This window comes from Chelonia mydas, chromosome 8 (assembly GCF_015237465.2).
Source record: "Chelonia mydas isolate rCheMyd1 chromosome 8, rCheMyd1.pri.v2, whole genome shotgun sequence".
NCBI classification, from domain to species: Eukaryota; Metazoa; Chordata; order Testudines; family Cheloniidae; genus Chelonia; species Chelonia mydas.
In genome coordinates, this window is record NC_057854.1 from 36,545,853 (window position 1) to 36,573,303 (window position 27,451).

Sequence of the window (27,451 nt, forward strand, 5' to 3'; positions counted from 1 at the left end):
TAGACTGAGTAGAAGGGAAGTGGCTATGTCCTGGACAAGAGATGGGTGTACCTCAGTGGATTTGCTCCCTCTTCAGTGCCCCCCACCCTGAGTGGGAGGATAAGGAGCTACCTCCCAGCTTAACATCTCTTTCAGAACAGACTCTCAGAGCACTTTGTCAGACATGCTTTTATATGTGATTAATAAGTTACAATTACAGATATACAGCTTCTCCATTAAACCCATTCAGGCAAGGGCTCCAGCACATGCAGGTTCAGTTCTCTTTGTCTTCATGTTTTGCTGTGAACAACATTTTCCAGGGCCTTGGCCACTTGATCCACATTGAGATTATTCAGTGGCACGCAACTCTCTCTGCCGAACTCTAGGGGGAGAGAGAGAGAGAGAGAATAAGATGAAGAGGCACCTTGTCCCCTTCCCCCAGGAGAGGCCGTGCTGGATTTATTCGCTAGTGCCTTGGCCAGTCTCCTAAGTGTAGGTTTTGACAAGCTGATCAATTGACCCCCTAATATTTGACCCAGGAGTACCTGATGTAGGTGATGACTGACTTTTGTGACTGCATGATGGAGCCATTCCTTCATTTTTTTAAACTTCATTTCATTCTGTTTTGCATTTATCTGAGTTAAAATAACTCAGTTAAGTACATTGGTTTTTGTAGTAAGGCATAAGTGGCTAAGGCAAAGCCTATTGCAGACCATAGTCTTACTCTTTTTTTTGTTACTGTTTTAACAAATTAGTGCTCTAAAATATTTGACCAGTTATTTTTAGATTGGTCAGATACCCAACCCGAGTGTTCTATAGCACAGGGCTTTCCACCTATCCCATAACCTCTGTGCAAAGAGCCTTTCCTGGACTCAGCTTAAGTGTTCCCCTTTCTGTTTCTTAATTATAACCTTCCTCTTCCTCCATGGTGTTCACACACTTCAAAACATGTGCAGATTTTTTCCCTCCCTTCTAGTTTTTGCTCATCTGAATTTTGCATGTTTAGCCCACTTTCCTTGTAAGTCAGCCCCACCCCCATGAATGGCTATGCAGACAGACTGTTTCACTGGCTAGCCCCCAGCAGGAGCAAGGAAGAGACAGCCTACTACCCCAAGCTGTGAGGGACACTTGTATTGAAGGCAGAGCAGACTTGTGTTTTCATTTTTAGCTGCAGCCTGTTCATCTCAGAGTCCTGACTAAGGCTTGGGGAAAAGCTGTTTGAAAAGATTGGTTACTGCACTGACTGCCACTTGGCACTACAGCTCTCCTTCTCGGTTCTCACGGAGCTTCCATCATAACCGAGTTCTGCATGCTAACTAAATATCGCAAATCAGAAAAGCAGCATTTCCTGTGGTAGTCTTCAGAATCCCCCCATTCTCATGGTTTAGTAAGAGATTAAGTCTGTGTAATTAACTGGCCTTCTTTATGCTTCTGATTCCACCACAAATTTTTTTTTTTAAAACTCCAACCAGAGTTCATGGCTAATCCTCAATGGGTCAGTTTAAGCTTGAAAGTGCTATAGATGGTTTGCACCCTATGAGATTTCCACTTTGGTTCAAGAGCTGTAGTTGTGAACCTCACTAGCTTTTTGTAACTATAGTGTAGCTACAAAGGGGACATCTACAGAGCAAAACCCAAAACCCTGTGGCAGCTAGTCTCAAAGCCTAGCTCATCTGATTCAAGTCTGCACCACAGGGCTAAAAATAGCAGCAAGGAAGTTCTCACTCAGGCTGGAGACTGGGCTTGGAGACATTCCTCCCCTCCCCCCCCCCCCCCCCCCCCCCCCCCCCCCCCGGCCGGGTTTCAGAGTTCAGGTTTCTGCCCATAGCATGAGCCCAAGGCAAGAATTTTCTGTTGCAAGCATTCAGCCTGCAGTCAAGCACATGTGTGTCTGTGTAACAACTGTACATTTAAAGCAACAGACCACTCTTCCAGTTTAGCTACATGGGGAGAAGTCTGTCTATTGTGAGTGTGCAGCACATTTTACTCATTTAAACACTTTTTTTAAAAGGAAAAATCTGTTCATTTCAAAGGCTACCATTACATTGAAAGCTTCACAGAGACACTTCTGCATGAGACAGGGCATTCTAGTGTTAACAGGGTCACCCAATTTTATTTTTTATTTACTAATTTTTTTTAAAACTTACTTTCTGATAGAGCCCTGTTCAGACAGTATGTCCTGAATGCTTTTTAAAACATTCCTTTAAGAAGTGGAAAGTTTTTCCTGTTCGCTTGGTATTTATAAGGGTCTGTCTAGCTAGGGATAATTACTATAGACTAGGGAAACAATGAAACCGTTCACACAAACGCAAGTAAAACTGAAAAAAGACACAAAACACAGAAACCTAGCAAAAAATATCCAGCTTTGTTACAGGAATTTTAGATGGGGTAACAACAGTAGGTACAAAGTTTTTAGGTATACTTGTAATTTTCAAATTGACTATCCCTTTAAAGATTCACACCACAAAGTTCACTTAGCCCCACTGTGCATATGCATAGACACATACACACACCATTCAGAATCACTGTTTAAGCAGTTGAACTGATAGGGCAGGGCACCGCTGCAAGTACCCTGATTTCTGAACTTCCTAACAACTTAATGCATCAGACTTCCATTAGGCAGTTTTTCCCCTTTATTTTGTACAGTGCCTCTTTGCTTTCCTCTTTCCCAAACCAAGCAGGTCCTAACCTCATCTCTCCACATATGGCAACTCCTCCTTGATGTGTAATTTGCATTGCTCTTTTCTGGATTGCAAGCAGTTTATTGATGAATTTCTATTTTGATACAGACCCCAGTGTTTTTGTCAAATTTGGAGCTAATGACATTGACTAGGGCTCCTTCCCAACTCACCATATCGAGCCCAGAGCCTAGGCTGCACATCAGAGCACTCCCGGATCAGGATGGGGAAGTCCGGGTTTGCCTTCTTCAGAGTCACGTAGTGCTGTTCAATGAAGTCTCTGTCAAAAACAGAGCTAATTAAAGTTCTGTGGCACTTCCAAGTACAATTATGTCAAACTAAAGAGAATAAGTAGTTTTATCTACTGGGATCTCAGAAGTGTTATATGCACCTGGCCCTTCCAAAGCATCCATAGCCTCTGGAAGCAGGCAGTAGAGAGGACCACACTCTATGGAAGGGTACAATAATGAACATCTTGTCTGTACACCAATTTCGGGGAGGGGGAAGCCCTCAGGCTAGCCACATGCAGTGTCCCATTTTCCCTTTGGGAAATATGGTCACCCTAGGCAGAACCCAGTTGCTGCTGAGCAGGGATGATCAGGACCCACCCCCCCAGTCCTGGTTTCCAGGGTGGCTCCAGACATCTCACCGGACGTGTGGTTGCTCAGTGTCTCCCTGCCTGTCTGGATCTGCCCGCTGTCTCTTGGTTTATGACTGTAAGATCCGTGGGGCAGGGACCATCTCTTTGAGGGAGCCGTGCAGCACCGGGCATGCTGGGGTCCTGCTCCCTGCCAGTGTAATGTGAAAAACTGCGATCTGTCTTAATTTGCTACCAGTAGCAGTTACTGATATTAAACTGCTCTCTGACAATCTGCTACTGAAACAGGGATAGCACATTCTAACCAGTAGCAGGTACTGATAAGTAAGGTTGTTCTTACTTGCTGACTTGTCCTAATTTGCTAAAACTTGACAATGGTGTGGGATGGAAGCATAAAGTCTTTGGCTTCCAAAAGACCCTGCCTGGTGTACATATGTATTAATTACCTCTTAATTGAGTGAGGTCATTTAAACGTCATTTATTTTGCAGCTTCATTTACTGTGCCAGCAAAACATAGCAAGTGCAATACTAGAAACACAGGTTTCAGAATGGTAGCTGTGTTAGTCTGTATCAGCAAAAACAAGGAGGAGTCCTTGTGGTACCTTAGAGACTAACAAATTTATTTGGGCATAAACTTTCGTGGACTAAAACCCACTTCATCAGATGCATGGACTGAAAAATACAATAGGCAGTTATAATTATACAGCACATGAAAAGATGGGAGTTGCCTTACCAAGTGGGGGTCACGAGGAGTGCTAACAAGGCCGATTCAATCAGTGTGGACGTGGCCCATTCCCAACAGTTGACAAGAAGGGGTGAATATCAAAAGAGGGAAAATTACTTTTTGTAATGACCCAGCCACTCCCAGTCTTTATTCAGGCCTGATTTGATGGTCAAGTTTGCAAATTAATCCCAGCTCTGCAGTTTCTCATTGCAGTCTGTTTTTGAAGTTTTTTGGTGAAGAATGGCGACTTTTAGTCTGTTACTGAGTGTCCAGGAAGATTGAAACATAGATGTCATTGCTAAAAACTACTAGCAAGTACTTACTAGACATATTTTCAATGAGTATTATTAAAATATAAATTAAAATAGCACAATGACCTGCATCTGCAAATTAACAAAGGTAAATGAAGGGCTAAGAGTAATTCAGGGAATCCCAGCAGCAGATAGAACAAATTTGTGAACTGCTATGAGACTTTATGCAGTCAGATACACTGATAAGGGATTCTTGTTTCTGAGGGGGTGTATATAAAATATTTCACTGAATCAAGTCTCCTCCAGCGCCTCAGTAGATTACATCAGACAGAGAGGAGCTGCGGTGACTAGGCATTGGGATGCCTATGCCTTTAAGAACTCAGCACTGGGAAGCCCATACTGAGATGTACTGTCCTGTGGGAGGGGAAATGAAAAAGGCCCTCTGCCCCCGCCCCCTATTTTTGGGAACACTGTTGTCTCAGTCCAGTAACTGTTACCCCCTCTGCCCCTGCCAGGGTTTTGCCCTCTGGCAGCACCTCATCCTTGGGCTTAATCCCAGCACCTCCCCCATTTTACCTTTCAGCCCCTATCCTAACCCTGCCTCCAACTGCTTGAACCACCCTGACCAGTCGATTTCCACCCCCCGCTCAACCCCTGGCAACTCCCCTCTTCCGATTTGCCCCCTTTGCTCCTGTAAAAAGCACACTGGAAAATCTGATGCCAAGTAAGGGCAGGATGTGGGGCAATGGCTTCAGCAGAAGTTACTGAGCATGCTCAGTACGCTCTCAGTAGCAGATTAAGACCTGGAGCCGTTTTTCACACTATACCGACGCGAGGACGATGGTGACGGTAACTAGCAGATCCCCAGTGCCCCATCGGGAGGCAGGGGCTGCTGCTTGTCCAGGGATCTCGCCCCGCCCCGGTCCCCCCGCCCAGCCCTCCCGAGGTGCCCCGCACCTGGTGCCCTGGCTGCCTGGCGAGCGCTGACACAGGTGGATCCGAAGCTCCTTGAGACTCCGACCCAGGCTGCTGCCGATACTCCGCACAACCGCGGCCGCCGCCATCTTCCCAGTGTACCGCCCCCTTCCCAATCCCATAACCGACAGGAAGGGGAACCCCCGAAACATGATCTGGGACTCAGCCAATCGAAACACGCTTCGAACCACATCAGCCAATCCGCAGGCGCTTGTGCGGGCAGGCTGGGGGTGGGGCTTCAGTTCCGCTCCGCTCCGCTCCCTGCGCGAGGCATTGTGGGAAGTAGAGGGTGTTGGTCGGTTGTCTGGTGGCGTCGGTCGTGCGGGGAAGATGCCGGAGCGAGACAGTGAGTGTTGGGCCCGAGAGCCGGGGGAGGGGCAATTGTCAGGCTCCCAACTTGGGGCGGCCCCCGCCCGTCTGCGGGGTGTGCAGGGTCCCCTCCCTGCCCCAGCGCTCTCGCCCCAGCAGGGCAGTCACCCAGGGGCTGTTCAAAACTAGCTGCTGGCCGTGCTGGAGCCTCCTGTGAGCGCCCAGCTGTGGGGAGCGTGTGTGTGTGTGTGTTGGGGGGTCGACGTCCGGATGCTACAGGGGGTTGCATTGGGTAGGCACTGAAACAGCTCTTCCCCTCTTCCCGTAGTGCTCGCAGGGCCTAGCGATGAGGTACTCCCTAGGATTAAACATTAGGTTTAGAAATGGGATCGACCTATCTATGGTGCTTAGGGCTGTGAAAAATTTTGCATCCTGAGCACAACCATTAGGTCGATCTAACCCCTGGTGTAGACACAGCTAGAGCGATGGAAGGGGTCATCCTTTGACCTAGTTACCACCTCTTGGAGAGATGGAATAACTATGTCAACGGAGATACCCCTTCCGTCCATGTAGGAAGTGTCTGCCCTACAGCGGCACAGCTGCAGCGCCGTATAGTGCTGCTGTAGCGGCTTTATTATAGACATACTCCATACTCTTACAGTTAAGGAGACGATAGATAATGGCAAATGCTTCTCCTGCATTTATTTCCTGTTGGGGCTAGCTGGAGGATCACAGAATCTTCACTCCAAAATAGGGCTGGCTTTGCTCTGGTGTTCTTTTAGGTGCTGGGTAAAAGTCAATATCCTGGGTATTTTCCCCATAACCCAAGAATTTTACTCCTTCACTGGTTCTTTGGGGCTTTGTTGTTTAACATAATTTCTCTCCATTACCTTCTGAGAAATGATGCTATTTATCAGTGAGGGATGCTCCTTTTGTAGTTCTGAATTCTCTAATGTAACCATCTGAGATGCAGGGGCTGGTATAGGTTTGGGCTTGGCAGCACAGCGTACTGATTGATAGGCTCTAACCAGCTCTCTTTTTCCTTCTCCAAGGTGAACCGTTCTCCAACCCTCTGGCCCCAGATGGCCATGAGGTGGATGATTCCCACTCCTTCAATCAGTGAGTATAAAAGCTTTTGCTCTCTGTTTCCTTCAAATAGAAAGGTAGTGGGCACAATATGGTGTACTGTGGGGAAGAAGGATTTGGGTACTGTTTCTATGCTGCAGTCAAACTCTTAGCACCAGTTAATAGATTTCAAGGCCAGAAAGGGACCATTATGCTCATCTAGTGTGATGCGCTGCATAATGCAGATAATAGATTTCTCCAAGCCCAATCACTTGTAGCTGAACTAGGGCATATCTTTTAGAAAGATATCTAATCTTGATTTAAAACTCCAGCTCAACCCCTGGCAAGTCCCCTCCTCCAATTTGCCCCCTTGGTAAATTATCCTCACTGTTTAAAAATGTGCATCTTATTTCCAGTTTGAACATTGTGAAACTCAGGTGAATATGGGCAATCCAGTGCAGGCTGCAATGTCACAATGTGGCCAAGCACATGCAGGGAAAAATAAAGACAAAACTGCTCTCAGCAGGAGTGTGTGATGGTCTCGTTATCGTTGTTACAACGAAACATGATTCTTCCTTCTCCTAGGTCCAAGCTGACCAATGAAGACTTCCGAAAGCTTCTTATGACCCCGCGGGCTGCGCCAACATCCGCGCCCCCCTCCAAATCTCGCCATCATGAGTAAGTAGATTTCATTAATCTTTCATTGCGCTTTGACTGAACATGAACTCATCAGTCTCAAGCAGCTAATGTACATCTTACTCTTTCTTCCCTGCACTCCAGTACTGATTAACTTGCTCTATATGTTGTATATGCATTGGGGATGGGGAAACCCGTAATATCAGAAACAGCACGAATGAGAGCGTGGATGCAATAGACTTATTAAAACATGCATGGGAACCCCAAGGTTTGTCTTTGGTTCTCATGTTGAACCCTTTCGCTTTCTCCCTCCCTGCTGGTACAACTGAGTTAGGTGTTGTATCGGGCAGAAATCTAACTACCCTGCTCCAAATATATCTAGCTTTGGACATCTAAGTGTTAGACCTTTCAAGCCCAAGTCCCTGTGTAACTGCCGCCTCTAGTACCTCCTGTTCCTGTTCTGTGGGTGTCTGCCGTTTGTGATGACTGTGGTTTTTCTGTTCTCTCCAGGATGCCCCGGGAGTACAATGAAGATGAAGATCCAGCTGCTCGCAGGAGGAAGAAGAAAAGGTAAATGGGGAATGTGCTGTAGCAAAAGCCACCTTCACCTGTCAACCAGCTGCTGCCCTTTCTTTAGAATGCAGAAAGGGACCCTAAGTGGCCAGGAATATCAGTGGGCTCTGGACTGATGACAAAGGAACCAAATGATGTTAGAAGCACTCTGATAGGGAGGTTGTCACTTTTCACAACCACCAAAGTGATTGCACCAGGGGAGCAGTAGGATGGTGCCACAAATTGCTTAGCTTGTCCCTAGGAGGATGTTAGGGGAGAGCACCTGACATGGCTGCTCTCTGTGGGGGTGAGTTAGGACAATATAGGAGTATTCGCCCCATTCAGGATTTTCCTTCAAGTATTGAACTCATTATGGTGCATTTACACCGTTTGTGTGCAGAGTGGGTTCTTCACTTTTAAAGCTACTCTGTTCCTCAGCAATATCTTGCTATTACAATGTTATTTTGTTTACCATTTTCCATACAAACTGTGTCCCCAAATGCTGTAGAGGTAAAAATATGAAGAGTGGTAAGTGAGGAAGAAAAGTTGTTTTGTCTTCCACTGAGATGTGAGGACTGGTTGGAGCTGAGAATTACAGGAAGACTGTCCTGGACAAGTGTTGCTGCTGAGGAGAAAACTATTGCACCTACAGTGAAGAGATTCTGGAAGGGGACAGATGAGGCCAGTGCCAGATGAGTAGAAGGAATGAGAAGGGCAGTAGAGTGAGAACAAGGTCTAGGAGAGTCTGCAGCAAGTTCATTAAGGGTTTTTAAATTAAGCATCCCCAAATGAATGGGGAGCCACTGGAAGTGTCTGAGGATGGGGCTACGTGGCTGAAGAAAGGGAGCACTATTTTCTACATGCTGGAGTCTGGAGAGTTGGGACTTTATGGGACCATGGAGAAGGGAGTTGTGCTAGCTGTGGCAAAGCAGCTAAAAGCATGGCTGAGAACTGAAGCGGAGGTGGAGTGGAGGCAGTGGCCCACACAGTACAGTGTTCTGGGAATGGGAACAGATTGGTGATGTCGCCTGGTCAGTATTTTTTAAACACAATGGATTAGCTCAAACGCTTCTCCCTTTCTCTGCCCCCAGCTATTATGCAAAGCTGCGGCAGCAGGAGATTGAACGAGAGAGGGAGCTGGCTGAGAAATACAGGGATCGAGCCAAGGAGAGAAGAGACGGTGTCAACAAAGACTACGAGGAAACAGAGCTGATTAGCACGACTGCCAACTACAGGGCAGTGGGACCCACTGCAGAAGCGTAAGTTAGCCTGAGTCCAGGCATTGTGAGGGAGCTCCAGCCCAGAGCAGAGCTTGTGTAACATGCTCCCTTCTCATTATACAGGGATAAGTCAGCAGCTGAGAAGAGGCGACAGCTGATCCAGGAATCCAAGTTCTTGGGTGGTGACATGGAGCACACTCACTTGGTGAAGGGTCTGGATTTTGCACTGCTGCAGAAGGTGAGTGCAGATGATGATACATCAGTAGGGTTTTCCTTCTGAGTTGCAGTGTACTTGTCAGCGAGCTAAGCCATTGACTTCCACCCAGAGCCGTCCCTTGGGTATGGCAAATTGGGGCGAATGCCCCATGGTCCACGCTTTGAGGGGGAGGGGAGGCGAATGGGGAGGTGAGGGGCAGGCAGGTGCGGGGAGAGGGAGCGAGGAAGAGCCCTCCTCCTCTCAAATTACTCAAGTCTACATAATGATGCAGTGGCTGAACTGGGACTAGAACCCAGGTCTCTTGCGATCCCCTGCTCCAGTCTAGCGAGTGGAGCACACAGGGAAATAGAATGGTCAGGTGCTACTGTGCACCTGTTCAGCCTGTTTCTTGGTTGGAGTTGCCCTGTGTGAGGCTGGGGGAGCACTGGCTGGTCCACTGAAGGTGTTGGAGCCCAGGGGAAAGGGCTGGATGCCTCTTTTCTGATTACAATGAGCAGCTGTAGCAGGGTAGCATTTTGACAGCGTTTTCCCTTTTCGTCTGCCTTGTCGTTCTGATCAGGTGCGTGCTGAAATTGCCAGCAAAGAGAAGGAAGAGGAGGAGCTGATGGAGAAACCCCAGAAGGAAACCAAGTGAGTGTGAAAAGGCTGAGCCCTCCTCTGAGCTCAGTGCAGCCAGCTCTGCAGGGGCTGGAGCAGGAATGGAAATGGCCATTCTTTTAATACTTCATTTTCTTTTCAGAAAAGATGAAGATCCTGAAAATAAAATAGAATTCAAGACTCGCTTGGGTATGAATGTGGCCACCTGGGTGTGTTACACTGGTTGTGCAGAGAATAGGAAGGGGCTTGGTGCATGGCTGAGGATCATGCCCTGGGTTGGGTGGAGAGGAAGCTTAGCAAATTGGTTGGGGAGTTGTGGAGGACTCAGTGGATTGGTGAGGGGCTGGCAGATCGGTTGGGGCTCTCAGGAGAGAGGCTGTGAGTGAGATTCTGGAGCCTCTGAGCAGCAGGGATAGTTTAGCTCTTGCAATAGGAGTTTGGATATTTGGGTTTCCTCTTCTCCTGAGCCACTTGGTTTTACGCTTCCCTCTCTTCCCCAGGTCGGAACATCTACCGCATGCTGTTCAAGACTAAAGCATATGAGCGGAACGAGTTGTATCTGCCGGGGCGGATGGCCTACGTAGTGGATCTGGATGATGAGTACGCAGACACAGATATCCCAACCACCCTGATCCGGAGCAAAGCTGACTGCCCCACCATGGAGGTAACTGCCTAGGCCACTCCTAGTTCCCTTACTGCACTGTCTGACAGCACTGGCTCTAGCTCAATTCTCAGGGCTTCTCTTTCTGGAGAATCATTCCTTCTCTCTGCGCTTTCTCTTCCAGGCACAGACCACACTGACCACAAATGACATTGTCATCAGCAAGCTGACTCAGATCCTCTCCTACCTGAGGCAAGGGACCCGCAACAAGAAGCTCAAAAAGAAGGACAAAGGTAGCCCTGAGGGGAGGAAACTTCAAGGAGACAGTGTCTGACAGAAGCAGAAAGGGGCCATAGGAACTGGCTGTACAGATGGAGCCAGTGTGGGGAATATGCAGGGCAAGGCACAGACTAGAATGGGCAATGGAGGGGGCTGAGATGGTCAGCGGAGCCCCTTCTCTGGTGGGATGCAACGTCGTAGCTGGAAAAGTTACTGGCTGGGCTGTGGTCAGCCACAAACTGGGGCTTGATCTCAGTGAAACTACAAAGGAGTGAAGGGAGCTGTGTGTATCCTAGCAGGGCTGGATTTCCATCGCTTTGTGGGATGGAATCAGGGTGGGACTCCTGTGGCCCATGGGGGGGATGGATTTGGGGGGACAGTGTTCTAGGGAATGAAGTGATGGAACCTGGCAGGCCGTAGGGGACAGAATCGGGGGGGCAGCGTTCCTGTGGCTCCCGAGGCTGTGTGTGGGTGGGTGGGGGGGAAATCCCTAAGGCAGGCTCCCTTGTGGAGATATGGGGAATTGCTGGCTACTCTAAAAGTGCAGGCTCTACCTGCGGGTTGCACTGTGTCTTTCTCAGTTTCATCTCCTTTCGGGCTGAAGGGGAGCTGGTTATCCAATCCCCAGCCATGCAGGAGTGGGAGGGAAAGCTGTCTGGAGGCAGCTGTGCCTGCAAAGGGCTGTATATGTAGCCGGGGGCCTGCTGGAGGCTAGTATGGGAGGCTCTGGGAGCATCTTGGAGCCCTGCTCAGAAGCTCTGTGGTGATTGCACAAGCCCCTCTTGTGTGCACTTCAGTTGGTTGGGCAGGGTGGGGGACGTAGAGAAAGCAGGACAGAAGTGTGCTGACTTCACTGACTGCTGCCTTCTGCCTGCAGGAAAGCTGGATGAGAAGAAACCCCCTGAGGCTGATATGAAGTAAGTAAGCTCCTCGGGGATGAGGGACTGTCCTCTGGTCTTTCTCTTGATTGCTCACTGTTAGGGGGCTTATTCCTTCACCCACTCACTTCCCTGGTCCTTCTCGCATGAACAGAGAGCAACAATACCCGAAGTCCAAAGGTGCAAACAATTCGAACTTCCAGCAAGCATGGAAGCTGGGTGAACTTCCAGCAAGCATGATTCCAGTTTCCTTCCTTAGTATCCTCCTTCCCAGCTCTGACACCACAGAGCCTTACACCTGTGTCCCTGTTCCCATTCCTGCCCTTAGCAAAACAGGATTCCAGTTTCCCCACTCCCATTCCCTGTTCCCATCTTCCCCTTTAGCAAAACATGATTCCAATTTCCTTACCCCCATTCCCTGTTCCCATCTCCCACCCACGCCCCCTCACTTCCTCATTGACTACAGATTATATAGTAAAACTTGAGTTCTGCTTAGCTATACCTTAACCAATCATTTTCCTGAAATTTAACTAACCAATCCTAACATATTGTAACATGATTATGTAACCAATTATATCCCACCACCTTAATTAGTTTACACCCAGCAAAATTAATTATACAGCAGACAGGAACAATCACAGAACCAGACAGAGATTATACAGACAAACAATAGCAAAGTGGGAACTATAATGACAAAACAATACAGAAGTGAGGATTTCACATCCCAGTATTGATAAGTGAGTTCTTGCCAGACAGGATGCTGTTTCCTTTTACATTTTCTAGGCACTTCCCTTTCTCTGGAGGTGATAGGCATTATCAGGACAGGATTGTATTCCTAAGAGCCCAATAGCACCTTCTTTCAATGTGACTAGTTTGGAATGTGAGGATGTGACCGGTCGCTTCCTAGCTTATGGCTGCCTCTGCTGCTTAGCCAAAGGCCTTAGCCTAAGCACAGGGCCTCAGACTGTCACAGTAAGAGAAGGCCCTTACACCAGCAGACAGTGATTTTGATTCTCTCTTTTATACCTCTATAACTAGCCAAGTGATAAGAATACACCAAAATTCTTAGAGTATAGGCCTTTACAGACAGGCCTGAATATCTATATCCTAACACTCCACCCCTTTTTTTTTTCCTTTTGGGATCCTCCTGCCCAGGTATCCCTGGAAAAGCATAGGACATATGGCGACACATTTCCTGATAGGGCCAGGCATCAAGGTGGAAGGTGTCGATATTCCATTTGTCCCACTGCCCCTTGTGTAGTATAGTGCCCTGCACCTTCTCTCATACGGGCATACCACACCTATTCCAGTTAGTGTTCCAGACTTCCCATTATAGTGGGCCCGAGAAGGTTGAGTCCGGGTTGTCTAGTACACTGTAGGGTTTGGAGGGCTTATTACATTCATTATAGGCTATCTCCCTATGCAACGTAACACAAATACAGTTAACAATACAAAATCCACAGCAGCACTGAGTCCTGACCACTGCAGTATGGTCCAACATTCGAGACACCCCCAAAACACTGCCTCTCCTCCTTCGACGGGGTCACGATCTTACGTGTCCAGTTGCTGGCAGTTGCAGCACGCTGCCCCTGCAGGTTTTGCTTGCTTTTGTCCATATCATAAGTCCATTGAATGTTCACAGAGAAATGGGATATTGTCCAAATCAGTTTGACCACTTGGTATGGAATCAGGCAGTATGCCCTGGCTTGATTATTCACAGCAATAAGATTCACAGATCCATTTGTGCACCAAAGTCCAGATAGCAGCATGTAAATGTGTGTAGTTTGGTTATGGGCTGGTGTAATTGTGCCCCCAGTAATATGTACATTCCCAGCAAAACACCTTATACACAGTACACCCAATTGTTCACCCCTTGCATAGGCTCCTCTATAGTCACAGGAGAGGGGCACATCCAAACATCTTCTGTTGATTTACACTATTTTACACACCCCTCCATTGATTCCCAGTGAGCTCCTCCCCTTCTCATTGGTTCCATAGGGCTTGTGGGGGCCACCTTAGTTGCCATTCCATTTCCAGGTACCACGGTAGCTATTACACAGGTGCTGGCCTCCTAGTTGAGCATTTTGTATTCCCATACACATCTTCCCCTCCAAGGTCAGCCTTTTGAAGCCATCCCCCACCCACATCATGAGATTTTTCTGTTCATTAAAACACAACAATGCTAGCAACAAGACAGACACCACAGACAAACAACACAAAACATAGATCCATGGTATTCTGAGTTATTCTTCCGCTGGCGCCAGCTTGCTTGTAGAGTGTCTGAAAAACAAAAGAAACAATTTCCACCCCCCTGGTGGGGACAGATTATTGCTTAATAATAATACCACTTTCTTTTACAAATTTCCTTGCTAATTGCAGGAAAAACAGAAGAATTACCTCCAGGCTGTCCTTATTTTGTTCTATAGTCAGGCTAGTGAATTACCTCACTCACTGGTCATTTATGAAATTCATGAGATGGTGTACCTCAGTTTCCCCTCTTGTATAACAGACCAAGTTTGCAATAGTTTCTCTGCTGTACCAAGCTTTAAGTTTATTCTCAGGTAATAGCTGAGACACAGCTTCAGATTTTAGCACTGTACACACACACACACCCCTTAAGGTTAACCTGTCCCTTATTTTCAGGCTTGACTTGTTTTTTCCACCTCCCTTTCCTGGAGGGCCATAATCTGAGTCTTCTAGTAGCTTGTTTGCTGACCGGATGTATTCATTATTTGCAGCTCCTTTGTGCCCATCAGCTAGGTAATTTGCATTTACACACAGAGGCTTACTAGCTTGCTTCTGGATCCAAAGCTGTTAGCAGCTCAGACACTGTCTTAAAAGGGAAGCATTCCACTTCCACTAGAGTTCTGATTACTTTCCACTTTCATCTCCTGCTCCAAAACACAAAGAGATCTGAAAAAGAAAGCACAACCTATTGTGGCCCCTTTTGGAGCCCTATTAGGATTTTAATGAAGTACCATGTTTTATTTGCATTTCTTTTACCCCTTCTCCAATATACACTGCACACGTCCTGGGAATATGCACATTCCTTCCATATAGTTTAACCTCCATAACATCATGTTAGCCAAATTAATTTTACACAAGGTGTAACTGCCTCCCCCATGCCCACAGAGTTTTCATGCACACCCACCAAAGCAACAATCTGATCCCCCAGAGCCACCCCAAGGCTCAGTGCTCCCATCATTCCTCCCCTTTTCCTTTTCTTTTACCTGTGCACACACACAGAATTCTCTTTTGCCTAACATCCCTTGCACTGTGATTACTCTTTTTTACACAACTGTACCCCAATTACATTTCCATCTTGTACAACTAGACACAACCAGGGGCAGCCAAGTTAAGTTCCAATAGAAACCCCTTACATCCTTTAGTGATTTTGATTACATTACCCAAAAGTCAAATAATTTTGATCAGATTCTCTCTCTGCCTGCTGCCTGCAGCAGTCCCCTATAGACCATTTCTGTGGGAAAAGGGCCCATTTTCCCTCAGAATAGCTGTAAACGCTTCTGGGGACAGAAGCATAGTGGTGGTAGTAGCCACTCGACCTGACCCCCTTGGATAATTTAATTACCAAGCTTCCATCCAATGTGACTGCACAGAGTTGCACATACAGTTACATTTATATAACTGGGTTTTATCATTAAACAAAAACTTCCTTCTTGACATCTCACATAAGTATCCAAAGTACCCTCCATTAAAACTTCAGAAAAACAAAAGAATGTGGAAAGGCAGGTTGCACTTTGAAACTTTTTTTCTTTCTCTCCACTCCCCCAGGACCAAGTCCCAGCTCCAGTCTCTAAAGGTGGTCTGTTAACTCTGCTTTTGACTATAAACCCTTTTGTGCCAAATCATCTTTCACTACCCCTAACTAATTTACAACCCTTCAGCAGCCCTTGCTGAAGCAGCACCAAACTTGAAAGATTACTGGCAGCTTCCCATAATCTGCCCTTACTTCAAACCTCTCACAAGCAGACTGAAGTGCCTCCTTTCCCTGGAAGGCATTCAGTCCCCATGGGCAGGGACCTTCTTCCACTACCCATATACCAAGGAGGGTGGGCTCCTCAGCCACCCCCCATCCCTCTGGGTCCCCTAACACTTCCTCCATTTCCTTTTTAATCTCATCCCAGGTTGACCCCTGCACCTGGTATGGGTCCTGGTTCTTCCTTATCCATTTATCCAAAAAATCCTTTACCCTGGCTTGCCAGAACCCGCAACTACCATCACGAGAGTTCGCGATACCCCCTCCAAGCAGCTGCGCGGACTGTTGGGGAGGGGGACTTACAGGCTGCCACTCACTTATCCAGTGCGATGCATCCGAGTCACGGCACCAAGATGTTAGGGGGCTTATTCCTTCACCCACTCACTTCCCTGGTCCTTCTCGCATGAACAGAGAGCAACAATACCCGAAGTCCAAAGGTGCAAACAATTCGATGTTTATTGGGGTGAACTTCCAGCAAGCATGATTCCAGTTTCCTTCCTTAGTATCCTCCTTCCCAGCTCTGACACCACAGAGCCTTACACCTGTGTCCCTGTTCCCATTCCTGCCCTTAGCAAAACAGGATTCCAGTTTCCCCACTCCCATTCCCTGTTCCCATCTCCCCCTTTAGCAAAACATGATTCCAATTTCCTTACCCCCATTCCCTGTTCCCATCTCCCACCCACGCCCCCTCACTTCCTCATTGACTACAGATTATATAGTAAAACTTGAGTTCTGCTTAGCTATACCTTAACCAATCATTTTCCTGAAATTTAACTAACCAATCCTAACATATTGTAACATGATTATGTAACCAATTATATCCCACCACCTTAATTAGTTTACACCCAGCAAAATTAATTATACAGCAGACAGGAACAATCACAGAACCAGACAGAGATTATACAGACAAACAATAGCAAAGTGGGAACTATAATGACAAAACAATACAGAAGTGAGGATTTCACATCCCAGTATTGATAAGTGAGTTCTTGCCAGACAGGATGCTGTTTCCTTTTACATTTTCTAGGCACTTCCCTTTCTCTGGAGGTGATAGGCATTATCAGGACAGGATTGTATTCCTAAGAGCCCAATAGCACCTTCTTTCAATGTGACTAGTTTGGAATGTGAGGATGTGACCGGTCGCTTCCTAGCTTATGGCTGCCTCTGCTGCTTAGCCAAAGGCCTTAGCCTAAGCACAGGGCCTCAGACTGTCACAGTAAGAGAAGGCCCTTACACCAGCAGACAGTGATTTTGATTCTCTCTTTTATACCTCTATAACTAGCCAAGTGATAAGAATACACCAAAATTCTTAGAGTATAGGCCTTTACAGACAGGCCTGAATATCTATATCCTAACACTCACACTAAGAGATTTGGGAATCAGGAAGTTGGCTGGTGCTTCTGAGGGTAGCTGTTGGGTTCATTTGGGGAATTCGGGGCGCTTAGGGGCTCTGTTTGGCCCGTTACTTCTTTACACTGAGCTTTAGAATGGCGATTCCCCCCCAGTTCCCTTTAAGCAGGGGGAGAGAGATGAAGAGGCCCAGACAAGGGAGAGGAGATGTTTTTGGTTGAAACTTGAAATGGCTGGAGCATCTGCACCTCCCTGGGGCACAGAGGGAGGCCAGTGCAGATAGCAGGAGCTGCAGAGCAGACGGCTCTTGTTTTCAGTGGAGAGAAATGTGTGCTAGATGAGCACAGGGATGCAGCTGGCTGGGACTTCACAGATGCTGTAGTCTTCTCTGGATTCATGCTGCTTGTTACTGGTTAGCCTCCAGCTTCGAGGGGCTGATCTGTTGGTCTTTGCCGTGACACCAGTGGTAACTGTATCATCCATTTCACCTGCAGTATCTTTGAAGATATTGGTGACTACGTGCCATCCGCGGTGAAGGTGCCACGGGAGAAGGAGCGAGAGAGGTACCGGGAGAGGGAGCGAGACCGGGAGAGGGAGCGAGACCGGGAGAGGGAGCGAGAGAGAGAGAGAGAGCGGGAACGGGATCGAGAGAGAGAGCGGGAACGGGAGGAGGAGAAGAAGAGACATAGCTACTTTGAGAAACCCAAAGCTGATGACGAGGTGAGTTAAAGAAGGTCCCCTTAAATGGGCTGGGGTTATCACGGAGCAGAGAGCATTTCATACTGCGCCTCTCTGTTCCAAAGTGGGGATACGGCATAGGAGAGTCATAGCAACACCTACATCTTCTGCTGGCTCCCCATGCTGCAATAAGAATACACCCTCCCAGGAGAAGATACGGACCCTGGACTTCAGGAAAGCAGACTTCGACTCCCTCAGGGAACAGATGGCCAGGATCCCCTGGGGGACTAACATGAAGGGGAAGGGAGTCCAGGAGAGCTGGCTGTATTTCAAGGAATCCCTGTTGAGGTTACAGGGACAAACCATCCCGATGAGTCGAAAGAATAGTAAATATGGCAGGCGACCAGCTTGGCTTAATGGTGAAATCCTAGCGGATCTTAAACATAAAAAAGAAGCTTACAAGAAGTGGAAGGTTGGACATATGACCAGGGAAGAGTATAAAAATATTGCTCGGGCATGTAGGAAAGATATCAGGAGGGCCAAATCGCACCTGGAGCTGCAGCTAGCAAGAGATGTCAAGAGTAACAAGAAGGGTTTCTTCAGGTATGTTGGCAACAAGAAGAAAGCCAAGGAAAGTGTGGGCCCCTTACTGAATGAGGGAGGCAACCTAGTGACAGAGGATGTGGAAAAAGCTAATGTACTCAATGCTTTTTTTGCCTCTGTTTTCACTAACAAGGTCAGCTCCCAGACTGCTGCGCTGGGCGTCACAGAATGGGGAAGAGATGGCCAGCCCTCTGTGGAGATAGAGGTGGTTAGGGACTATTTAGAAAAGCTGGACGTGCACAAGTCCATGGGGCCGGACGAGTTGCATCCGAGAGTGCTGAAGGAGTTGGCGGCTGTGATTGCAGAGCCCTTGGCCATTATCTTTGAAAACTCGTGGCGAACGGGGGAAGTCCCGGATGACTGGAAAAAGGCTAATGTAGTGCCAATCTTTAAAAAAGGGAAGGAGGAGGATCCTGGGAACTACAGGCCAGTCAGCCTCACCTCAGTCCCTGGAAAAATCATGGAGCAGGTCCTCAAAGAATCAATCCTGAAGCACTTACATGAGAGGAAAGTGATCAGGAACAGTCAGCATGGATTCACCAAGGGAAGGTCATGCCTGACTAATCTAATCGCCTTTTATGATGAGATTACTGGTTCTGTGGATGAAGGGAAAGCAGTGGATGTATTGTTTCTTGACTTTAGCAAAGCTTTTGACACGGTCTCCCACAGTATTCTTGTCAGCAAGTTAAGGAAGTATGGGCTGGATGAATGCACTATACGGTGGGTAGAAAGCTGGCTAGATTGTCGGGCTCAACGGGTAGTGATCAATGGCTCCATGTCTAGTTGGCAGCCGGTGTCAAGTGGAGTGCCCCAGGGGTCGGTCCTGGGGCCGGTTTTGTTCAATATCTTTATAAATGATCTGGAGGATGGTGTGGATTGCACTCTCAGCAAATTTGCGGATGATACTAAACTGGGAGGAGTGGTAGATACACTGGAGGGGAGGGATAGGATACAGAAGGACCTAGACAAATTGGAGGATTGGGCCAAAAGAAATCTGATGAGGTTTAATAAGGATAAGTGCAGGGTCCTGCACTTAGGATGGAAGAATCCAATGCACCGCTACAGACTAGGGACCGAATGGCTAGGCAGCAGTTCTGCGGAAAAGGACCTAGGGGTGACAGTGGACGAGAAGCTGGATATGAGTCAGCAGTGTGCCCTTGTTGCCAAGAAGGCCAATGGCATTTTGGGATGTATAAGTCGGGGCATTGCCAGCAGATCGAGGGACGTGATCGTTCCCCTCTATTCGACACTGGTGAGGCCTCATCTGGAGTACTGTGTCCAGTTTTGGGCCCCACACTACAAGAAGGATGTGGATAAATTGGAGAGAGTCCAGCGAAGGGCAACAAAAATGATTAGGGGTCTAGAGCACATGACTTATGAGGAGAGGCTGAGGGAGCTGGGATTGTTTAGTCTGCAGAAGAGAAGAATGAGGGGGGATTTGATAGCTGCTTTCAACTACCTGAAAGGGGGTTCCAAAGAGGATGGCTCTAGACTGTTCTCAATGGTAGCAGATGACAGAACGAGGAGTAATGGTCTCAAGTTGCAATGGGGGAGGTTTAGATTGGATATTAGGAAAAACTTTTTCACTAAGAGGGTGGTGAAACACTGGAATGCGTTACCTAGGGAGGTGGTAGAATCTCCTTCCTTAGAGGTTTTTAAGGTCAGGCTTGACACAGCCCTGGCTGGGATGATTTAACTGGGACTTGGTCCTGCTTCGAGCAGGGGGTTGGACTAGATGACCTTCTGGGGTCCCTTCCAACCCTGATATTCTATGATTCTATGATTCTAAGAGGGAGCCCTGGGTATCCTGCTCTCCATCTCCCCATGCCGAGCAGGAACAGACCCAGTGTCTTGTCCAGAATCTGTTCTGTGATGGAGACTTCCTGAGGGAGGGGTGGGGGATGTTAGCTCCAGGTTAGTAGTAAGGCGCTTTCAGAGCTATAGGAAGTGTGTGGGCTGGATTCTGACCTGTGATGTGCTGTGGGAAATCCATACTGACTGCACTCTGGTCAGCTCCAGTGGATCTGAGTTCAGAATCAGACCCTGCAGCTTTGAATTGCCCCAGCACCTCGGAGGAGGTTGCCTGCTCTTTGCGGCAGGAATGTGGCTGGGTCATCTACTGCCCTACAGGCTCATAGTGGAATTGGAGTGCTAGTTGGAGAGGGATGTTACTGCTGCTGCTCCTGCAGCTTTTTGCCTTTTGGTGTGTGACCATCCTCAGATGTCTCCAGAGTGATCTCTGACGTGGGCAGAGTCTTCCTGATCAGCTGGTTGGTGGGAAGGCTGGGCAACCTCTGTCCTCCTGCAATTGCCTTGGAAAGCAGGACTGAAAGGAACTTTTTACTCTCACACACTGGAGGCTCAATCCTTCATTCCTTGTGCCGCTTGAGGGAAGGATTGGGCTCTCAGAGCCGGGGTTCAGGAGCACTGTCATTTTCAGTTGTTTTCTGGCCCACCATAGTAACATTCTCTTCTTTCTTTCCCTTTTCAGCCCCTGGATATTGACAAAGGTGAGTTGCTCTGTTTATGTGCATGAGGCAGATGGGACTGAATTCCAGCCTGCAGCAGAGACCTCCTTACCCTACTGGCTGCATGGCAAGCAGAGTTCTTGGCACTGCCGGTCCAGGTCGATAGGGTTCTGCTTTAGCTCCTGAAGCCTCTAATGTTGCTATAAAATAGTAGGGGCCCATCTGGCTCCGGGGGATTGGAAATGGGATAAAGAGCCATTCTTCTTAGGGCACTGGTGTGCATTCATTCAGGGCTGCCAGTGCCTGAAATTTATTCCCACTGGGGCAAGGCTGGCCAGGTGGGTCTCAGTTTAGCCCCTGGTTGAACAGGGGCCCCATCCCGCTGATACTAGTCGGCAGGTCTCAGCCGGAAGGCCAGGGACTCAATGGGCCCTGCTTGGAGTGACCTTTACCCTACAGGCTGTTTACTCTGGGTCGGGTTTATCTCCTCCTTTTGTGAATCTCCTCGTCCCCATTAGTCCCCAGGCCCTGTCCCTGGTAGAGGATCCCTGGGTCATGCACTTTATTCCATTAGCTACCAGAAGGGGGCAGTGCCTCTCCCAGATGCTGTTAAGAAGCTGCTTTGATCATGGTGACTGTGTGGGGGTTATGTCTTGCTCTCATGTGAGAGGTCTCCAGCCAGCCCTGTGTATGCTGCAGACGGGGAGCTGTACCCCAGCTCGGTGTCCTGGTTAGAGTGGAGTCTTAACAGCTTTTCTCTTGCCTCCAGGGCCAGGCTCAGCCAAGGAGCTGATTAAATCCATCAATGAGAAGTTCGCTGGAGCAGCTGGCTGGGAAGGAGCAGAATCATATCCTTTATGCTCGCACATCAACCAGCCTGGCGCCAGGACTCCGGGCTTCTCTCGCTGGCAGCCTGCTGGTGTGTCTGGGCATCTGTGCTGCGGGAGGGCTCCTCTCCCCTTGGCATGTCCCTCCTTCTGCAGGGGCTCTCTCTCTCACACACAGTTGGCTGTTGGGAGAGGAGGGCTGGGTGGGAAAAGCCACCTGAACAGTCCCTTGTGGAACGTTGGGTCCAAACCACAAGCTATGGCCTGGTGCATCCCACCAGAGAAGGGGCTCCGCTGAGCATCTCAGCCCCCTCCATTGCCCACCCAGTCTGTGCCTTGTCCTGCATATTCCCCACACTGGCTCCATCAGTGCAGCCAGTTCCTAAGGCCCCTTCCTGCTTCTGTCAGACACTGTCTCCTTGCTGCATTTTCTTTAACACGTGTCACATTAAAGAAGCCTGAAGATAAGAAGCAGTTGGGCGATTTCTTTGGGATGTCGAACAGCTACGCTGAGTGCTACCCTGCCACGTAAGGGCTCTCTGCTCACTGGGGGCCGGGGGTCACTGTGCAGCTGCTTCCCAGGCAGCTGCGGGTTTTGGTCAGAGCTCAGGAGCCCAGACAGGCACTTGCCTGGTCCTGCTTGGAGAGCGCCCTGCAAGCTGGCTGTGAGCACTCAGCTTGCTGGAGGGAGCAGATGCTGTCATCTGGACCAGGGAGCTGCCCAGCTAGAGTTAAAGTCAGATGTCCATAGAGTCCTGCATTGCCAGAACAGAGAGTACTTGAGTACCTTTGGTTGAACTGTGTGTGCTGCAATGTCTCAGCCGGTGCCCCAGCTGACTCTCCCCCTCCCCTTTCAGCATGGACGACATGGCTGTGGACAGTGATGAAGAGGTGGACTACAGCAAAATGGATCAGGTATTCCCAGCACGCTTTTAAAGCCAGCTTATGAGGCTGGTGTAAAACAGAGGCTCAAAGGAGCCACGGGATAGAATCTGTGCAGGGTGGGTCTGGACACGGACTCCTGGCTTCACAATATAACTTTGAGTTTCTCAGATGAAAGTGCTTGTTCTCTCTGCCCTGCAGCTGGATCTTTCTGACCTATTTGCTATGGGAGAGATGGGGGTGAAAATTACCTGCCATCTGGTGCTCAATGAATGACCTGGGGAGGGATTCTAGTTGGATTGTGGCTGCTTGGCTCCTTGGCCCATCTCTCCTCTTAGCTTTGCTCACTGGCAAAGACTGGAGCCAGGCCCTTGCATCCGGTCTGCCTTCAGGACCTCCTGTTCCAAAGGAGGTGGGTGAGCAGGAGCTAGCCAGCAAGCAAAGATAAATTAGAGAATCCATCTAAAGACTTGCCTTTCTGCTGCCTCTGAGTGCTGGAGCTGGGTGAAGGAAAACCCCATGGGTGCAGTGACTGACATCTCGTACCAGCTCTGTCTAGTTCTGGGCAGGCTCATGGAAGTGTCTCCCATGTGGAGTTATGACCTTCTCAGAGATGGTATCCAGGAGCTCCCAGAACTCTGCGTCCCAGCCAGCAGGGGAGATCAGACTGCTCCCTGCGTGAGCCTGACTTGGTCTGAAAAAAGATTCCCAAGCCTGTTCATCTTCTCCGGGCCTGTGGTCTGCATGGGGAGCATCAGCCAGCTTCCTCTGATGAGCACCTAAGCCCCTCTCTCCTGCTGCAGGGTAACAAGAAGGGGCCCCTGGGCCGCTGGGACTTTGACACGCAGGAGGAGTACAGCGAGTACATGAACAACAAAGAGGCTCTGCCCAAGTAAGTCTGGTGCTCCCCCAGAAGTTGGGTAGGGGGGAAGGGACCCCACTAGGGTGGAGAGTGCAGAGTGGGTGATGGGGCACAACTGCTGCCTAGGTCCCTTGGGGAGGATGGTCCTGTGACGGGTTGGATCACAGAAACCCCCTGGGGCTGCCAACTGATGTGCCAAGACTACTTCTACCACTGCTTTCCCTGCCAGCTTAGGACTCCAGCACCCTGTCTTGCTGACCCAGACACGCCAATCTGCTCCAACATAGACCCAGGTCTGAACCACGTGCCCCAAAGCTGCAGACTTAACTGAAAGCAATTTAAGAAGTGTGCCTGTCTTTAACACTCAGATGCCCAACTCCCAGTGGGGTCCAAATCCCAAATAATTCCGTTTTACCCTGTATAAAGCTTATACAGGGTAAACTCATAAATTGTTCGCCCTCTATAACACTGATAGAGAGAGATGCACAGCTGTTCCCCCCCCCCCCGTATTAATACATACTCTGTGTTAATTAATAAGTAAAAAGTCATTTTATTAAATACAGAAAGTAGGATTTAAGTGTTCCAAGTAGTAACAGACAGAACAAAATGAATGATCAACCAAAACAAAATAAAACCCACCAATCTATGCTAATACAGTAAGAAGCTGAATACAGATTAAATCTCACCCTCAGAGATGTTCCAGTAAGCTTCTTTTACAGACTAGGCTCCTTCTAGTCTGGGTCCAGCAAGCACTCGCACTGCCTGTAGTTACTACCCTTTGTTCCAGTTTCTTTCAGCTATCCTTGGGGGTGGAGAGGCTATCTCTTGAGCAAGCTGAAGACAAAATGGAGGGGTCTCCCAGGGGTTTAAATAGACTTTTCCATGTGGGTGGAGACCGCCTCTTCTCTCCTATCCAAAGTCCAGCTTCAAGATGGAGTTTTGGAGTCACATGGGGAAGTCACCTGTCCATGCATGACTCAGAAATTATAGGTGGCAGCCATCGTTCACATGCTTCCTTGAACGTCCTCAGGTAGACTTCTTATGTGGAATGGAACATTCCAAGATCCATTGTTCACTAAGTGTTTCTTTTCCCGGGCACCTAATTCGCACATTCCTCTCTCAAGAAACTGACCAAACGCTTTACAAAGGTTACTTAAAAATCAAGCCAGTACACAGCCAAAATTCATAACTTTGAATACAAAAATGATACATGCATACAGATAGGATTAATAGATTCAGTAGATCATAACCTTTATATAGATATGTTACATGGCATATGTAGCATAAAACATATTCCAGTTATGTCGTATATAAAAGCTTATTTCCCAAAAGCCTTATGGGGGGCACCGTCACGGGTCCCTTGGCAGTAACCCTCAGGAGATTCCTACCTGGCCCAGTGGAGATGAAACCCTAATCTGGCCCAATAATACAGGCAGCCTGGCTGGTCTGCAGCCACCTGCCCAGTTGTCCTCCACACCTAACCTCCCCTCTGTTCCGCTCTTCACCCCAGAGCGGCTTTCCAGTACGGAATCAAGATGTCAGAGGGCCGTAAAACACGCCGTTTCAAGGAGACCAATGACAAGGCCGAGCTGGACCGGCAGTGGAAGAAGATCAGTGCGGTGAGTGTCTGGGAGCAGGACAAAACTGTTTCCCAGCTGGGGGTGCTGTTTGTCTAGGATTTGAACAGTTAGCACCCAGAGGAAGGATCCTTTGGGTTCTGGGGTTGGTTGACCTGTCTCTGGTGTTGTCAGATGTCCAGGAGTGGGGACCTGACCTCATTTCTGTGGCCTTACCCATTCCCTCTTCCCACCAGTACAAATTGGTTTGGTTGAACAGAATTGTCCCTGAGCGGATCTTGCAGCTCGGAAGCCTTAACTGCTGCTCCACCCTTACCAGGCCAAAAAACCCACAAAACCAGCTCCCTCCACTATGGAGCCTTCACCTTTCACTGTGGGTAGGGAGAGCCCCCTGCCCCAGGATCTCTGAGCAGCTTTTTTTGCTCTCCTCACAACATGGTCTTTGTGCTTTCTCTGCAGATCATTGAGAAAAGGAAGAAGTTGGAGGCTGACGGGTGAGTGGAATCTCCTCTTCATTAATTTGACTTTGCTGCTAGAGAGTGCTGCAGCGCCCGCACTGGGACCTAGCCAGCCTTTGTCCCCTTTCTCTCCTGATGTGCGATCACTGGATGGAGGAGGGGCTGAGGCTCTACAATCCCCACAGTCTTCATCTCTGAGAGACTACCAAACAGGGAGCTAGCTATCTACATTCTGCTATTCCCTGCATTGCAAGCTCTGGTCCTCCAGCTTGTATTTGCTTTTGATAACCAAGCAAGACACAGTGTCTCTTCAGCAGTGCTGGCCTGCTTTGGAAAGCAGGATGCATGCCATGGAAGTAGGTGCTTCAACTTGGGCAGCGGGGGAGGGGTGCTCACCCAGACTGGTGCACCTTATGGGAGCACATGGGTACTGTTCATTCTCCATAAATAAACAGGTTGAGGGGAAGCCTCAGATTAGAGCCCCAGGCCCGCACTGACAGCTGGCCTAATGTTTCTCTGGTTTCAGGGTGGAGGTGAAGAGACCGAAGTACTGACGTCCCAGCCAAGTTCCTGACTCTCATCCTTCGAGCCCTTGGGGCTTTGATTTCTGGACACTTTGTTTCTATTAAAATTCTGAGCTCTGATTCCTGTTGCAGGCTCTGACACAAAGGTGCTTTGCTCTCTGCTCTCAGGAAAAAACAGGGCTTGGGGTCTATGGGGGGTACGTGTGCAGTTTGGGGGAGAGCTCTCCTCTGTCTGGAGGAGCCTGGGGCCCCTGGACTACTGATGGCTGTGCATCCAGACTGTGCCCCTTCTTCCAGAGTCTGCGTTGCTGCATCATGTGATTTGTAATCCTTGTCGATGCAATAAAATTGCGCTAACTTGTGTGTTTCACCATGGGCTTGGCCTGTTGGGTTGTAGCTGGAATGGATAGGATGTGGGGCGCTGCCTGTGGGATGTTTGAAAGGTTTCTGCTTCCCTTTTCTCTCTCCTGTGGACAATCACTGTGCATCACCCCTTTCAAACAGAAAGAGACAGCGTAGGTTTGGAGGGGCTTATCTGCTGGGGGCTGGCTCTCAAGGCAAATGCTGCTTTCGCTATGGTGTCCGAAGAGTCAATGCAGAGGTGGCTGTATTTAATCTCAGCCTGGCTGGGCCACTGATGGCCGACAGCTACATTCTGAGCAGACAGTTGAACCTTTTTCATGGTGCCCACCACTAGGACAGAGAAAATGCCAGTGCCCTCTGTGTTCAATGGGAGGAGGGGAAATGCTGCCCTTACTGGGTCACAAAAAGCAGCTGAGCTTCTTGGCAGGGAAGAGAGGGGTCCCAAAAGTTCAGGGACCCCCTAGAAGAGAGTGAGAAAACACGAGCTACCCCCACCAAAAATGGGGTCTAGAACCTTTCCCTGGGGTGTTTCTCAGCCTTCAGGTACTATTTTCACTGAAGTCACTGCACACTGGGCTGCTGAGCTGTTAGTTGTCACTAGCAAGGTGTAGATCCAAATGAAGACTAAATTATGGAGCTCTTAGTGCCATGCCCTAGATCCCAGTTGGGTGTGTTAGTGCCGTTAGATTCATGTGCTCTCCTGCTCCCCATTTCCTCCAGCTGTGCCCTTAGCAGACTTTTGCACCCTTGAAAATGGTTGAATCTTCCATTGAGGGAGAGGCTCTGTGGGCGTAGGGCCACCTTACCCCGTGGTTTGTGCCCAGAGGAGATCAGGCTGCACCCAAGTCCTCAGGTCCCCAGTTGATTCATCTGTTTCCCATCCCTCTCCAGTGTTTTCCTTAATCTCAGGCCAGTCCTGAGTCAGTGCAAGCCACCCTAAATCTTCCTACCAGGAGGCAGAGGAGGGGCTGAGGGGAGTTTGCGTCCTGGGCTGTACCGGGATTGTGGGTGCTTGGTCTACTGACTTTCTTCTCTCCCCCCCTTTCCTAGGGTTGAAAAGGGTTTGGGCTCCAGTCACTGTGAGTTTGGTCTTTGGCAAAGGCCCTTGGTGCCCCTCATTAAGCATCAGTCTTCACTCTTCTCTGGCGGGGAAAAGTTGCACCCACTGCCAGGTCTCCATCCTCCCATACAAATGGTCAGATGCGTCCATGGGACCTGAAGCCCCAGACAGGCTGGGATGTCAGAAACTGAGTGAGTGAAAAAGTGCTGGTCTAGGAGCACTAGGAGGGGAACTGAAGCAAAG

General features: G+C 48.8%; 2 protein-coding genes across 2 annotated transcripts; one reads left to right on the forward strand and one right to left on the reverse strand.

Annotated features, from left to right (window-relative positions):
- Positions 1-153: 153 nt before the first annotated feature.
- Positions 154-5,345, reverse strand: NDUFA2 (NADH:ubiquinone oxidoreductase subunit A2). The gene is made up of 3 exons (XM_007059162.4): positions 5,188-5,345; positions 2,831-2,937; positions 154-361 (listed from the first exon to the last, which is right to left on the reverse strand). The coding sequence occupies exons 1-3, from the start codon at positions 5,325-5,327 to the stop codon at positions 270-272; spliced, it is 339 nt and encodes a 112-aa protein (XP_007059224.2). The 5' UTR covers positions 5,328-5,345; the 3' UTR covers positions 154-269.
- An 86-nt stretch (positions 5,346-5,431) lies between these two features.
- IK (IK cytokine) lies at positions 5,432-26,155 on the forward strand. Its single transcript, XM_007059161.4, has 20 exons — positions 5,432-5,551; positions 6,567-6,633; positions 7,165-7,257; positions 7,726-7,785; positions 8,859-9,026; positions 9,111-9,225; positions 9,764-9,834; positions 9,944-9,990; positions 10,302-10,465; positions 10,587-10,695; positions 11,559-11,598; positions 17,401-17,626; positions 20,679-20,697; positions 21,425-21,503; positions 21,930-22,010; positions 22,340-22,397; positions 23,168-23,256; positions 24,737-24,845; positions 25,263-25,297; positions 25,788-26,155. The coding sequence occupies exons 1-20, from the start codon at positions 5,536-5,538 to the stop codon at positions 25,813-25,815; spliced, it is 1,674 nt and encodes a 557-aa protein (XP_007059223.1). The 5' UTR covers positions 5,432-5,535; the 3' UTR covers positions 25,816-26,155.
- Positions 26,156-27,451: the final 1,296 nt, after the last annotated feature.